At 37.9% G+C, this 14305-nt stretch overlaps 4 protein-coding genes across 7 annotated transcripts; all 4 read left to right on the forward strand.

Annotated features, from left to right (window-relative positions):
• The first annotated feature begins 404 nt into the window (after positions 1–404).
• On the forward strand, positions 405–2219 carry LOC108649068 (uncharacterized). The gene is made up of 4 exons (XM_018098068.3): positions 405–772; positions 829–1322; positions 1373–1739; positions 1812–2219. Exons 1-4 carry the CDS (start codon positions 574–576, stop codon positions 2006–2008), a joined length of 1257 nt encoding a protein of 418 aa, XP_017953557.1. The 5' UTR covers positions 405–573; the 3' UTR covers positions 2009–2219.
• A 1376-nt stretch (positions 2220–3595) lies between these two features.
• LOC108660011 (uncharacterized) lies at positions 3596–5164 on the forward strand. Its single transcript, XM_018113220.3, has 4 exons — positions 3596–3912; positions 3970–4463; positions 4528–4894; positions 4960–5164. Exons 1-4 carry the CDS (start codon positions 3714–3716, stop codon positions 5154–5156), a joined length of 1257 nt encoding a protein of 418 aa, XP_017968709.1. The 5' UTR covers positions 3596–3713; the 3' UTR covers positions 5157–5164.
• Positions 5165–5523: 359 nt separating this feature from the next.
• LOC108649128 (uncharacterized) lies at positions 5524–7253 on the forward strand. The gene is made up of 4 exons (XM_018098135.3): positions 5524–5802; positions 5864–6357; positions 6421–6787; positions 6852–7253. Exons 1-4 carry the CDS (start codon positions 5604–5606, stop codon positions 7043–7045), a joined length of 1254 nt encoding a protein of 417 aa, XP_017953624.1. The 5' UTR covers positions 5524–5603; the 3' UTR covers positions 7046–7253.
• A 2223-nt stretch (positions 7254–9476) lies between these two features.
• LOC108659803 (uncharacterized) lies at positions 9477–12533 on the forward strand. 4 transcript variants are annotated; one of them, XM_030383193.2, is made up of 5 exons: positions 9477–9710; positions 10836–11051; positions 11117–11607; positions 11683–12049; positions 12113–12533. In XM_030383193.2, exons 2-5 carry the CDS (start codon positions 10844–10846, stop codon positions 12289–12291), a joined length of 1245 nt encoding a protein of 414 aa, XP_030239053.1. In that variant the 5' UTR covers positions 9477–9710; positions 10836–10843; the 3' UTR covers positions 12292–12533. The 4 variants fall into 4 exon arrangements, with proteins under 4 accessions (XP_030239053.1, XP_017968396.1, XP_089121827.1 ...); XM_018112907.3 differs by having other exon boundaries at positions 9478–9703; XM_089265701.1 differs by lacking the exon at positions 9477–9710 and adding an exon at positions 9769–9915.
• The last annotated feature ends 1772 nt before the right edge of the window (positions 12534–14305 follow it).

Genomic DNA, 14305 nt, shown 5'->3' on the forward strand with positions numbered 1-14305 from the left:
TGAAAACTAATTAAAGTTAAGCAAACATCGCTCAGCGTAATGGTGAAATGGGCGTATAGTAGTAATTATAATTTATACGACAGTAATTTTACTCTCAGACAAGTATTTAGCTATTACTCCATTGACTTACTACTAAAATATTGTACCACAATAAGAATATTAAGATTATCTTAAATCTGTTATGATTACAGCTAATCATGGGAAAAGTGGGAATACGAATACAGAGCCAAGAGAAGTATTAGATAGTTGCAAGAAAACAATCAGTCTACATGAAAGCTCTCCGTAAGTTCTAAGCAACTTCATTCAATGTATTTCACAAGCTCATGTTTTCAGAGAGTCAAAAAGCTTTGGTTTGTGAATTTTGTTGTTATATTTCTCTAACATTACTTGTTGCGCTCTTCACATTATTTGGTTCATATTGAGCAGTTGAGGCTTACATTCGGAGGCGAGCGGCCGTATAAATAAACGCTGCGCAGAAACTATTGGATTATTAGAAGCGCGCAGTTGACTACACGAAACACAGCTACGCAACGAGCGTTGAATTGATTTGATTATCTCAATTATATCATTGGAATGTCGAGTGAATCAAAGCCCGATCCCCCCACCAGCAATGTGCCCGACTGGGTGCAGGCCGAACTGTTTGTAGATGTGCTGAAAGAAACAGTCCAAGGTTTCTCCAAAATCAAGAACTTCAAGGCCAACAGCGGCTCAGCAGCAGGTGAAAACTATGCGACGATCATGTTGCGTGTGAACATAGATGTCGAGCTGGAGGGTATGTAGGCACTCCCATCTATTTATCTAAATGCTCAATATGTGACACTATTTTAGATGGTAAAGAGAAGTCAATATCGTTTATGCTAAAGCTGCCACATCAGTCAGATATGTATAAGCATATGATGGAGGCGAACAACATTTTTGAAACGGAGTTCATCATGTACAAGACGATTGTGCCCGAATTGGAGCAAATCTATCGGGATGTTGGTGTGGAAGTGAAGTTTGGTGCTAAGGCTTACGAGCTAAAGGGCGTCAAGACCGATTATATACTGCTCGAAGATCTGGCACCTAAAGGCTTCAAGAACACCAATCGCACAGAAGGTCTGGATCAAGCACACACTGAATGCGCCCTCAAAAGACTCTCGATGTGGCATGCCGCATCCATGGTACGTGTGGCCACCAAGGGTGACTATCCAGATAGCATATCCCGGGGCTTCTACAAGGAGGAACTACGTCCAACTATGGATGCGATGAATAAAAGCCTTTCCGAAAACTTTCTTAAGGCTTGTAAGCAATACGAGGGAAACGAGGAGTATATAGACCAAATAGTAAGTGAATTATATTGACATACTTAATTATATTAATAGATATTATTTAGATAGAGCTGCTGCCCAAAGTAACTGATGAAATATACAAATTGGTTAAAGTCGATTCGCAGCATTTGAATGTGCTAAACCATGGAGACTTCTGGAGTAACAATATGATGTTCTCGCATGATTCCTTTGGCAAGATTAAAGACATATGCTTAGTGGATTTCCAGTTACCTAAATGGGGATGCGTTGCGCAAGATCTGTACTATTTCCTTATTTCCTCAACCAAGTTAGAGGACAAGCTCACAAAATTCGATCACTACATCAAGTTCTATCACGATAATCTACTGGAGAATCTGAAGACGCTGAAGTATTCCAAGAATGTGCCCACACTGCGTGACTTGCATATAACACTCTTCAAGTACGGTTTCTGGGGTGAGTATTTAATGATGGTTCATAATTTAGCCTTTACTATGACAATAAATTGTTTTATTATTCATTTCGTAGGTTACCTAACCGCCACAGGTGTGATGAGCGCTGTTTTGGTCGACCCCACGGATACGGCTAGCCTGGACAACTTTCTCAGTGACAGCACAGAGGGCAATGATTTTAAGACTCTGCTCTATAACAATGCTCGCTACCGCAAACATATCCAGGAAATTCTACCTTGGTTGCACAATCGTGGCGCGCTACAAGGATTTTAAAAGACCTCTTATCACATGTACTTGATAAAAACTATCAAAGCAAACAAAAATACACATTTTTGATTAGTATTTATCGGTATTATCAGTCCCGATGCGTCACAACTTTTAATTATAATAATAGCTGTATCATTGTGAACAATGAATTTATTGTGTTCTGATAAGAAATTTGCACAAAAGATAATAAATTTTGTTCTGTGTTGGGTTAGAAAAACTGGTTTTCATTGGAATTCCTAAATCAATCAACGATGCAAATTGCAAGAGAATATTCTATAATTAGATGCCTCACATTTTACTTAAAAGCTCATCTAAAAGCTTGTCGAAGAGAAGCATCAAATGAAAATGAAACAACACAAACGTTAAGGTTTTATCTTTCAATAACAATAACTGTTATACCCTTATCCCGTTAGATATATGGGCTTCATACATATTAGATTTTTGTTGCTGTATGATTTCTTTGAATTTATTTTTACTCACCTTACATAGTATAAATATATTAAAGAACAAAGCTGTCCTTCTAAGAGTAATTCGACATATATTTATATAATCTCAAACCAACGTGATTTGAAATAATCCAAAAAATTTACCTGAAATTAAATTTTTCAATTACCCATCTGAAGCATATAGTATTCATAGTTCCCTTAACAATAAAGTGCCTAACAAACTTCTCCTTTCATATATTTTCATATATTTATATGCTTGCGTATAACCAGATATAAAATTTGTCTAGCTAATATTAGTTGAAGTAACTATTTGTTGTGGATAATGAGGTGCGATCGCTTTGGATCACCATCCTTCATACGATGCTAATGCTATATATTTTTCCAAAACAATTTAAGAGATTTATTAATTTTATATAAAAACTTCATCGTACATTGGTTACTTTCCAAACAGAGATATTATTTAGTATTAATAACATGAAACTGCAATTTAGCAACAACTCAGTAGTTAAGCTTGCAAGCCCTACATCTTATATTTTCTCTTGGTCTGATCAAAGATGTATAAGCATTTTAATTGACACTGAAAAGCAATTAAAGTTCATGTAAGTTGGGCATGATAGTAAACGTAATCAGTCTCGAGCACCATTCACAATAGGCGCACTAATAACCATAGCTAAACGGGGTCAATGAACCGTCTACTAATATTCCAGCGCCAAATGCATCGACAGAGAGTTCCAAGAAAGCACTCAAACATCGAATGTTCTCTTAAATAAATAAATATTCTCAGAGACTGTAGAAAAGCTTTAGTATTTGCATTTTGTTGTTTTTATACCCGGAACTCGTTGGGAATCTAAAACTCAAGGTATAACAGATTTGTGCAATTGGATGAAACATGAATTATGAAAATGGTCGGTAGAGCCATCACGTGAAAATTCAGTCGATCAGGACAACGAGCTGAGTCGGTAGAAAGGCCTATACCCACCAACGACAAATCTGTTTACAGGTATTAAAATCAAATATATATTCTCCTGTCCCGTTGTAGGTATTTGCTAGTCGGGAACTCTCGACATCTGCACTTTTATTTGCTTTATTAGTAGTAGTTGCACTCTGCTCAGATAGTATTTTTTGAGCATTTGAGCGAGAGGCGAAAGGCAGTATAAATAAACGCTGCATACAACTATTGGAATATTAGAAACGCGCTGTTAACTGCAGTCACAGCGGTGCAAGCCCACTGTAATTTGTTTTATAAAATCAATCATCTAGTTGGAATGTCCACAGCTCCAAAACCCGAACCTACAGCCAATAATGTACCTGACTGGGTGCAGGCCGAGCTATTTGAGGATGTGCTGAAGGAGACGGTGCAAGGCTTTTCCAAAATTAAGAGCTTCAAAGCCATCAGCGGGTCGGCAGCAGGAGAAAACTATACGACCATAATGTTTCGACTGCATATCACTGTCGAATTGGAGGGTATGTTAGTTTTTCGATTTATTTAGTTTAAAACATTATTCCGTGAACGCTTTGCAGACGGAAAGGAGAAACTAGCATCGTACATGCTCAAGGTACCGCATCAGATGGAGATCTTTCAGAAGTTTATGGAGATTAACAACATCTTTATAAATGAGCTCGACATGTACAAGACGATTGTGCCTGAGCTGGAGCAAATCTATCGGGACGCTGGTATAGAAGTGAAGTTCGGTGCCAAAGCATATGAGCTGAAGGGAGTCAAGTCCGATTATGTACTGCTTGAGGATCTGGCACCCAAGGGCTTCAGGAATACCAATCGCATTGAGGGCCTGGATCAGGTACACGTTAAGTGTGCCCTCAGGAGGCTGGCGATGTGGCATGCCGCATCCATGGTACGTGTAGCTACCAAGGGTGACTATCCCGATTACATAGTGCGTTCCTACTACAAGAAAGAACTGCTTCCCATCCTAACTGACGTCAATACAAATCTTGCACAAAATTTTCTTAAAGCGTGCAGGAAGTACGAAAACAACGAGGAGTACATAGACAAAATAGTAAGGAAATGAATTTACTATTAGTTGCCTGCTCCTCATAAGTAAATTTTTGATAATCTATCAGATTGAGTTGGTACCCAAAATAACTGAAGTAATATTCAGAATGGCTGAAGTCGACCCGAACTTCCTGAATGTCTTAAACCATGGTGACTTTTGGAGTAACAATATGATGTTCTCTTACGACTCCTTGGGCAAAATCAAGGACCTTATGTTGGTAGATTTCCAAGTTCCAAAGTGGGGCAGTGTCGCACAGGATCTGGTCTATTTCCTGATATCCTCGGCCAAGTTCGAGGATAAGCTTACCAAATTTGACAGTAACATCAAGTTCTATTACGACAATCTACTCGAAAATCTGAGCATATTAAAGTATCCTAAAAGCATGCCTCTACTACGTGAGCTGCACATAACGATCTACAAGTACGGCTTCTGGGGTGAGTTGATAGCAATTATATATAGATTATTTCCTCTCCTAATCAATTTATTCACTATTTTCTAGGTTACCTGACCGCCACTGGAGCAATGAGCACCGTTCTAGTGGACTCTACGGATACAGCCAGTTTTGAAAACTTTCTCAGCGACTCTACGGAGGGCGCCGACTTCAAGAACCTGCTTTATACAAATCCACGGTATCTCAAACATATTCAAGCCGTGTTGCCCTGGTTGCTTAATCGTGGTGCACTTCAGGGATTCTAGTCAATGCTCTGTCTGTAAGACGTATTGTACTTAAATGTGAAATTTACAATGTATTCTTTTCTAATCGTTTGTTCATAATTTAATTGCTAAACTTTATTTCCTTCTCAAAAAATTTTAAATATAAAACAAAAACATTTTGCACAGTATTCTTTTTTGAATGGGCTCAGCGTAAAAATTCGACTTTGATATTTAAGAGCCAAACCTTAAACTGCGATTGCTTCTCTAATGAGAAGAGAGCGCAATTATTGTTTACAAAAGAGCGCACTACGAATACAAAACTTTGACAGAAAGATCTGAAAGCTGTCTATCTATAAAGGCAGCAAAAAAGCTTTTGCAATATTAGAAGCTCGTTGGAGAGCATCAGAAGCATAGCCGCAGAAGCCGTGATACAGGCACCATTCTAATTGTTTTTTTTTTTTGCTTGAGTAAATAAATAGTAATAATAAAATGTCCGGTGACGCTAAGCCCAATACTACGAACAGCACAGTTCCCGACTGGGTGCAACCAGATGTATTTGTGGATCTCCTAAAGAGCTCTGTCAAAGGATTTTCGAGAATAAAGAACTTCAAGGTCAGCAGTGGAGTTGGAGCTGGCGAGAACTATTCGACAGTCATGTTGCGCGTGAGCATAGATGTTGAGTTGGAGGGTAAGCGATCATGTTGGAGTCAATCATAAGTGTTTCATATTTATGTCTATGTGTCTTTCAGATGGCACGGAAAAGCCTGTATCGTACATGCTGAAGGTGCCGCATGAGTCGGAACTGTTTAAGATGTTGATGCGGCAGCATAATATGTTTGATGTAGAGCGCAATATGTACAACATCTATGTGCCCGAAATGGAGCAACTGTATCGAGATGCTGGAGTGGATATCAAGTTCGGTGCTCAGGCCTATACGGTGAAGGGTGCCACAACTGAGTATATATTGCTTGAGGATCTGTCGCCTCGAGGATTTAAGAACAGCAATCGCTTGGAGGGCCTGGATCAGGTACATACGGAGGCTGCGCTGAAAAAACTAGCAATGTGGCATGCCGCATCCGCAGTGCGTGCGGCCACCAAAGGCGCCTATGCGGATCAAATTCTAATGGGCTTCTATAAAGAGGAGAACAAAATGATGATGTGCGAGATGAACAAGCAAATGACTGCGAATTTCCTCAACTGCTGTGTCACTTACGACGGCCATGAAGAATATTTGGAGCAAGTGGTAATGTCTACGTCTGTCACATTCAAAAATTTCTCACTACCTTTGATTTGTTTTCTCATCTAGCGAGCTCTGCAGCCCAAGGCCACAGAAGAGATTTTTAAAAGGTCCAAGCCCGATCCCAACGAATTCAATGCACTAAATCATGGTGACTTTTGGAGCAATAATATTATGTACTCCCACGATTCCTTTGGCAAAATCAAGGACACATATCTAATAGATTTTCAACTACCCAAATTCGGCACAGTGGCACAGGATTTGTATTACTTCCTCCTGTCCTCGACTAAATTCGAGGACAAGCTGACTAAGTTCGATTACTATGTGAAGTTCTATCATGAAAATCTTTTAGAAAATCTTAAACTACTCAAGTACCCGAAAGCCCTGCCCACCTTATGTGACTTACACATATCGCTCTTCAAACATGGACTTTGGGGTTTGTATTACTACTTTGAATTACTAAGTTCTCCCTAACTAAATTAACTGTACTCTATATGTAGGATTCTATACAGCAATATCTGTTATGAGTGGCATTCTGCTTGATCCCACTGAATCAGCCAAGGCAGAACACTTTGCCAGTGATTCACCTGAGGCTCAAGACTTCAAGAACTTGCTCTATTCCAATGCACGCTATCGCAAGCATATCCAAGTAGTAATGCCCTGGCTATTTAATCGTGGTGCACTAGAGCTGTAAGCGTAAGACACTTGTGAATCCAATGCCAAGGAATTATCTTGAACTGTGCAGTACCTTATCAGCATTTGATTAATTCAAGTATTATTGACTTGATAGTGGTATCCCACGATGATAATGTTTCATGTTGTGAAGTGTATATGTAAAGCTAAAAAATTGCTGTATATTTTATGTAATTTTCACTAACCTATGATATATCTATCTAAAGTATATATCTCTGTAGAACAAAATTGTTTATTGATAATAAATAAATGCAAAAAATCAACTCAGCAAATTCAACGAGAATCAAAGTATTAGGCCAGCATACAAAAATTCAGTTTTATACATTTACGTATGTAATATGCCAGTAACTGGGAACAAAGTATCTGAGAGCTATGCGTTAGAAGAAATTTCAATTGCTCTGTAGGATCTACTAAAAGTATATAACAATATATGTATATTTAGTCGTTTAATAAATATATTCTAAATGATAACTGATTAGGCTGTTACTGTTTTAAGTTAGCTGTTATTATTTAGACGAAGAGGCATATACATACATATGTATTTCATATATCTGATTGTTGTACAGAAAAAATATATGTTTCAACTCGAATTGATTTTGCTTTGCACTGGTGCAGCTTTCAGTTTATTTTAAAATAATTTTACAATTTATACTTCTATTTACAAATATGATCTGCTAAATAATATAATCTGTGATACAAACATATGTATGTATGTATGTATGTACATATGTGATCATCCATTACACGCATTTGAAAGCTCTTCAGCAATATTCCGCTCTCTGAATTCTGTTTACTTAATTTATTGCATTGCCTTTCATATGCATTTTGTGACTATGTCAGCAAAACCGCACGAAAAGCTTTACTTTTGTGTGATTGTATTTGTATAACAAACATCAATGTCTAGGTTAAGAGACAGAAAGAGAGAGAGAGAGAGAGAGAGAGACCGAGTTTTTGATAGAAAAGCTTTTGAGCATGACAACAAATCACAACAGATATTTGCCGACTCTCAGTTGTACACATTGTGGAAGCTTTAAAAAGCTTTTGCATGGCCTACGATTGCAGTAGGGCCGCCGCAGATATTATTGGCAAATACATTTAACTATATAGCTATATAGTTATGGTCAAAGATTAGATTGTAAAAGCAATGTTAGAAGCAATTCGACTCGTAGCAATGCAATTTTATGGTGCAATTCATTTGAAGGTCTAACTGGACATGACTGCAGAACCAAGTATTTTGGTTCTCACCTGGCTCAAGCAAGAACTATTCGAAGGTGTTCTTAAGAAGCACGTCCCGAATTTTCGTATGTATGTATATGTATCTAATTTGGAACATGAATACTGTATATAAATTGACTAACCTTTCCAGCACAATATTCAGGTTAAACTTGAAGAGCTTAGCTTAAACCATGCCGATCTGGTGGACTTCTAAATGCCGCACAACACCATTTCTCATAATCTCTCTGCTCTTCTCTACGCAATCGGTGCTGAAGTTAAGTAATTTTGACTACTTCAGCAGCAGCACCTAACTTTACTCAAATAGAAAGAAAGATTTCGACTCTGTGCTCGCTATCTATCCGTTGCTAGCATTTTTCTCTTTCTGTCTCTCTTTAGGCTATCACGTTTATATAATCGATCTTGCTCGATCGCACGGAGGATGGTAATTTAAAGGATTTCTTACGGGCACAGCGAATAGGGATGGTCTAAAAGCACAAATGATTACGAGTGCCTGATATAAGAAACGTATCTGCATCTCGGTGCTCTACAGTTCTAATACCCTGAAGACTGTAGACTTTTGATATAATTGATGTATGATGTTTGTAATATACGTTAGACGAAACAATTTCACAGAATCAAAATTGATATATAGACCATTAAACTTTGCTAACAAGCAAAGAAATGTGTATGGAAAAGAGAATGGGTGAGTTGATTCAGTTTAGTTTAGATATATAAAGCTTTCGGAATGTTTATGTACATAAAGCTTCCATGGCACATATATTTATATATTAATTAACAATTTACTACTTATGCATTCACAAATTATACAAAGAAGATAAATAGAAATCGGGTTCGCCATACAGAAAATCTTGCTTTTCCTTTTTTGGCATTACCTAAACAGAATTGCAAGCGTCAGAAAAAGGCTGTACTACCCACTCAAAATTCAAGATAGAGATACTCTACATATGTTTTTATTTATATAAATGTATGTATGTATACTATTTACCCCTATAAGTACGTAGATTGTTGTCTATCACATGTCCAAGTGAATCACAGTGCACGACACGAGCAGAAGCAATTAATAAAGAATCACCCAATAATTAGAGCACGAAGCAAAAGAGCAATGATAGTGGAAATGCCGAGACCCGCTTTACCTGCCTTATCAACAGAACAATTGGCGACGCCCCATATCAACTGTTTATTAAGAAATCATATTCAACGAAAGTGTGTGCTTTGACGCTCTTTACGCCGGGTTTGGCGAATAACAATTTACAAAATCAACACTAATTGAACACCGATGCGATAACGAATTTCTCGGCCAATTCCAAATCGGGCCAAGCAGAGTCTTACGCCTAACGCCCGGACCTCATTTGAAATCAACGGTTGACCGAACTGCATTCAATTGTGCGAACAATTCATCATTCGCCGTTAATTAAGGAAAAAGGTTTGTTGTGCGTATCTCTCCATCGACTGAATTGATATTGTGTGTGCGAGCATCTGAACCAGTTCTTCGATGTGCCAGACACAGTAGAGAAGTCGAGTAGAAATTCGTACTAAAGAAAAACTCAATTTAAATTGTATTAAATGAAAGCGCAAATCTATAAAATCTAGTACGACAGAGTGTCATTAAAGACTTTTTATTACAAAGCCAAACGGGTAACAGTGTTCCGAGAAGAGACTTTTACATACAAAAATATATTTGATCTGTGATAAGACTTACGAATTACCTACGATAAAAGTAGGCATTGGGTTTGATAATGATCCAATCAATGCAGAAATACATTCAACTATTAATATTAGCGTGTGAAAGCCAAAGCTCAATGTTTCAAATAAAAGTGTAGAATTTTTAAAGACACATACATATGTATATGTATATACCCGAATATATATATTCCATTGTATCAAGAGTTTTCCTTTTAATTTCTTTTAATCGGCAAATTTTGCTATTATTATCGCTTGGCATTATAGATAAGACATTTGAGAAATTGTAAAGGTTCAATAATGCAACAGTAGAAATTACTGTTATTAATTTATTACACTTACCGTTTGGTAGGGAGTCCCGATGATTGCAATGCTTGAGAGCCCTTTAGTTCACCGGGTTCGTCGGAAAAATATTATCAACATCAAAGCGAAGAATACACTATAAAAAATATATATAAATGATTCGACGGGGTGTGCAAATATAAAATCATAAGACCTATATTTGCATACGTAATTACGTTAAATCATTATCATCATCACCATCATTCCCTATCATAAAATATTAAAGACAACTGGGTGGGTTAGAGCAAAAGATATTGTCTGAATTGCATATGGACGCGTCTGCATGCCTCCAATTATGACCTATAACGTTGTTAAAGAGCAGGTTCTTTGGACCTGCCGATGAAGCAAAACCATTCTACAAAGTCACAAGCGGTCTATATAGATTCAGTACACTTTCGAGCTCTGATTTGGCTAGATTATCGGCACCATATCACATTTGTAATGCTTATCTAGAAATCCAGTCAGTCACTTATATATGGCACGCGATTGATCAATTGATTTCATTAAACTTGACATTGATTAAACATTTATAGCACCCATAATGTCGGAGACCACGCAAGCAAATGGACACGCCGAGGCGTCGGATGCCAATTTGCCACCTTGGCTGCCCAGAATCTCGCTGCAGAATGCTGTGCGCGCTCAGATCGGGGACTTTGAGAAGATACGATCGGTAACGCCACAACCGGCCAATGCCGGGGACAACTACTCCACGCTGATGGTGCGCCTGCTGGTGGAAGTCGAGCTGCTGGGTAAGCTGAGTCCGACTCCTGACTTTGTGTGACTAAAAACTGTAATCGTTGATCAACCAGTGCAGATCACAGCAGCAAGAGCGTGTCCTTTGTGCTAAAGGTTCAGCCCAACAACGAAGTAATGGCCGCCATACTCAGCAAGCTGCGGCTCTTCCAAAAGGAAGAGCAAATGTATCACAACTTTCTGCCGCAATTCGAGAAGCTGTACGCCGAAGCAGGCAAGAAGATTAGATTTGCCCCCAAGGCCTATAAGCTCGATCAGGACTTCGGCGTGGACTATGTGCTGCTGGAGGACTTGAAGCCGAACTCTTTTAAGAATGCCAATCGTTTGGCTGGTCTGGATCAGGAGCACATGCTGCAGGTGCTGGCCAAATTGGCTGCCTTCCATGCCGCTTCCGCCTGCTATGTGGAGCACAATGGCTTATTCGGGGAAGACTTCGCGGTGGGCGTCTTCAGCGAAGCCAATCGCCAGTTGCTGCAGGAGTTCAATGCATCAGGCGTCTTCCTAGCGCAGCTCAAGAAATGGAAAAATTGCCAGAAAATCTATGACAAATTGGTAAGTCACATATGAATATATATTCACTTTCTGTTTAATAATAATTATATATTATATTATAAATATTATTCTTAGGCCGATAGCGATGAGTATTTGGTAGATCGCCTGCTGCAGGATCAACAGGTATCCACGCGGGAGTTCAATGTGCTTAACCATGGCGATTGCTGGAACTACAATATTATGTTTCTGTACGATGCCTTTGGCAAGATCAAGGAAACGCTATTTGTTGACTTTCAAGTCTGCAAATACGGCTCACCGGCAAATGATCTGTATTATCTGATACTATCCTCGGCAGCACCCAACATTAAGACCAAACAATTTGACTACTTTGTGCGCTACTATTACGATCAATTGGTGGACAATCTGAAGCTCTTGCAATATCATCGCCCTTTGCCGAAGCTGAAGAATTTACATGCCGCCCTCTTTCGCAATGGATTGGCGGGTGAGTATACCTAGTAAACTATCTCTCTGAGCTCTATATAAGTATGTCTTCTGCAATTGCTAGCCTATTTGGTCGTCTCTAAGGTCCTACCAGTGGTAATGCTGGACAAGAACGAGCACCCCAATTTGGAGGATGACGATGCCAAGGTGAAGGTCGCCATGTACACCAATCCGAAATATGTTCAGGTAATGACCGAAGTTCTGCCATGGTTGGATAATCGCGGTCTGCTCGACTGGAAGTAATTACCATCAAAATACGTGTTATTATAATACACAAAATAATTTGTTTGATCATGCCATGCTACAAAATGGTTTATTATTATACGAAATAAAAACATGTTGAGAAAAATAATGGAAGAGACACTGTGCCAAAAGTCAATTTACTAAAAATTAGTTTCGAGTTTTTGTACACTCATGGCAGAAAACCACGTTTTCGAATAATTATCTTGTTTATATTTAAATTATTTGTATTCTTAATGGCATGATGATCGACCCCCAAATGGTTCGTATAATAATTATAATTAAGGATTTTGATTAAAATGATATTTATTATACTCTTAGAAAAAATCAACTAGCTTTCAGCTTCTCATGGTATATTTGCGGAATATCAGTTGATTTCATATGATATACCCTAAACGACGATTGTAAAAGGCGTATTTCAAATACTAAAAACTTGTGTTTTCGCAGATTCATGTATTTCAATATTATAATCACGATCTGAAAGTTTAATAAATATACCAGCCGTCGAGTGTCATATCATTCAGCTTCTGTCATGCAGTCTCATTGAATTTAGCTTCTACCAGACCTAAATTAAGAGCATTTCTATTTCTGTGAATCATATTATTACATTTATATTTCGTGAGCGACGAGGATACATTTTCTTTGGTGCTGATGTACCTTACATCGAGTCTTGTAGCATTCAGCTTTTGTCATGTAGATGCCCTAACTCAAGTTTTAAGTTAGTTTTTGTCATATCACTAACTATATCAGTGGTGGGCCCACAGTTTAAGAGTCATACATTGGGCTATGCTTTTCTGAACGAGCAAATTATGATCATATCAAATTATATTATATCATGCACCTTCCATCGAGTGTCGTAGCATTCAGCTTTTGTCAGGCAGCTGCCCTAATTCAAGTTTCAAAATTTTTTTGTAGTAACATTGACTAGAAGAGTTGAGCACAGTTTCTTAATGATTCATAAGGCTATGCCTTTTATTTAGCGAGCAAAGTCTGATCAATATGTCCACAAGTTTCATAGATGTACCATCCATCGAGTGTCATATCATTCAGCTTCCGTCATGCAGTCTCAGTGTATTTAGCTTCTGCCATAAGAGATCTAGAGGATCTAAACTAAGAGCATTTATATACATGTGAATAATAAAACAATAATGAATAATAATAATATTATTCAGTCTTTGGCATTCATGTACCTTACATCGAATCTTGTAGCATTCAGCTTTTGTCATGTAGCTGCCTTTATTCAAGTTTCAAGTTTCATATGTTGTCATATTCACTAGAAGAGTTGGCCCACAGTTTCAGACGCACTGATAGGGCTATGCTTTTTTTCTGATCAATATTTCCACAAGTTTTAATAATGCACCTTCCATCGAGCTTCGTAGCATTCAGCTTTTGTCAGGCAGTTGCCTTAACTGCAGCTTTGTAAATTTATATGTATATACTTTATAGAATTTCGGTTTGTATTATTATTATTCACCCACCACCCCTATATCCACCCCCTGGCCCTTAAATTTGTACTAATCACACCCTGCAGCCCATTCGCGTTTATGCGTGTGCGCCTGTATGTGTTTCTTATGTGAACAGCAAAATGCGAAGAATTATTGATATATGTATCACTTCCTCGTAGTGTTCAGGGTATTTCATAGTCGAGCAGTCTCGACTAGAGATTTCTTATTTGTTTTTAATAAACAACAATTTATTTGCTGTTCTCATCTGTCATTACGAATTTCGACACGTAAGTATTATGTTACTCAATGAGAATCTCAATTAAATAAGGATGCACCGTTTCGTATAGGTACACGACTATTAGCTAATCTATAATTGCAGATATACATCAAATGGAATCTGTATTTTTTATATATATGTAACTCGTTCACATACTTGAGATTTTAAATAGTATATGTACACTACCTTATTAAAAGACAAAACTTAGAAACTATTATCTATAAACACTAAATAGACAGGGCTTATGCTTACAAACTACAGACATTCGTCTATGATTGGATTAAAATAGTTAAAC

Source organism: Drosophila navojoa, chromosome 2, assembly GCF_054131105.1.
Source record: "Drosophila navojoa isolate 15081-1374.11 chromosome 2, UAZ_NAV_1.0, whole genome shotgun sequence".
Lineage (NCBI taxonomy): Eukaryota > Metazoa > Arthropoda > Insecta > Diptera > Drosophilidae > Drosophila > Drosophila navojoa.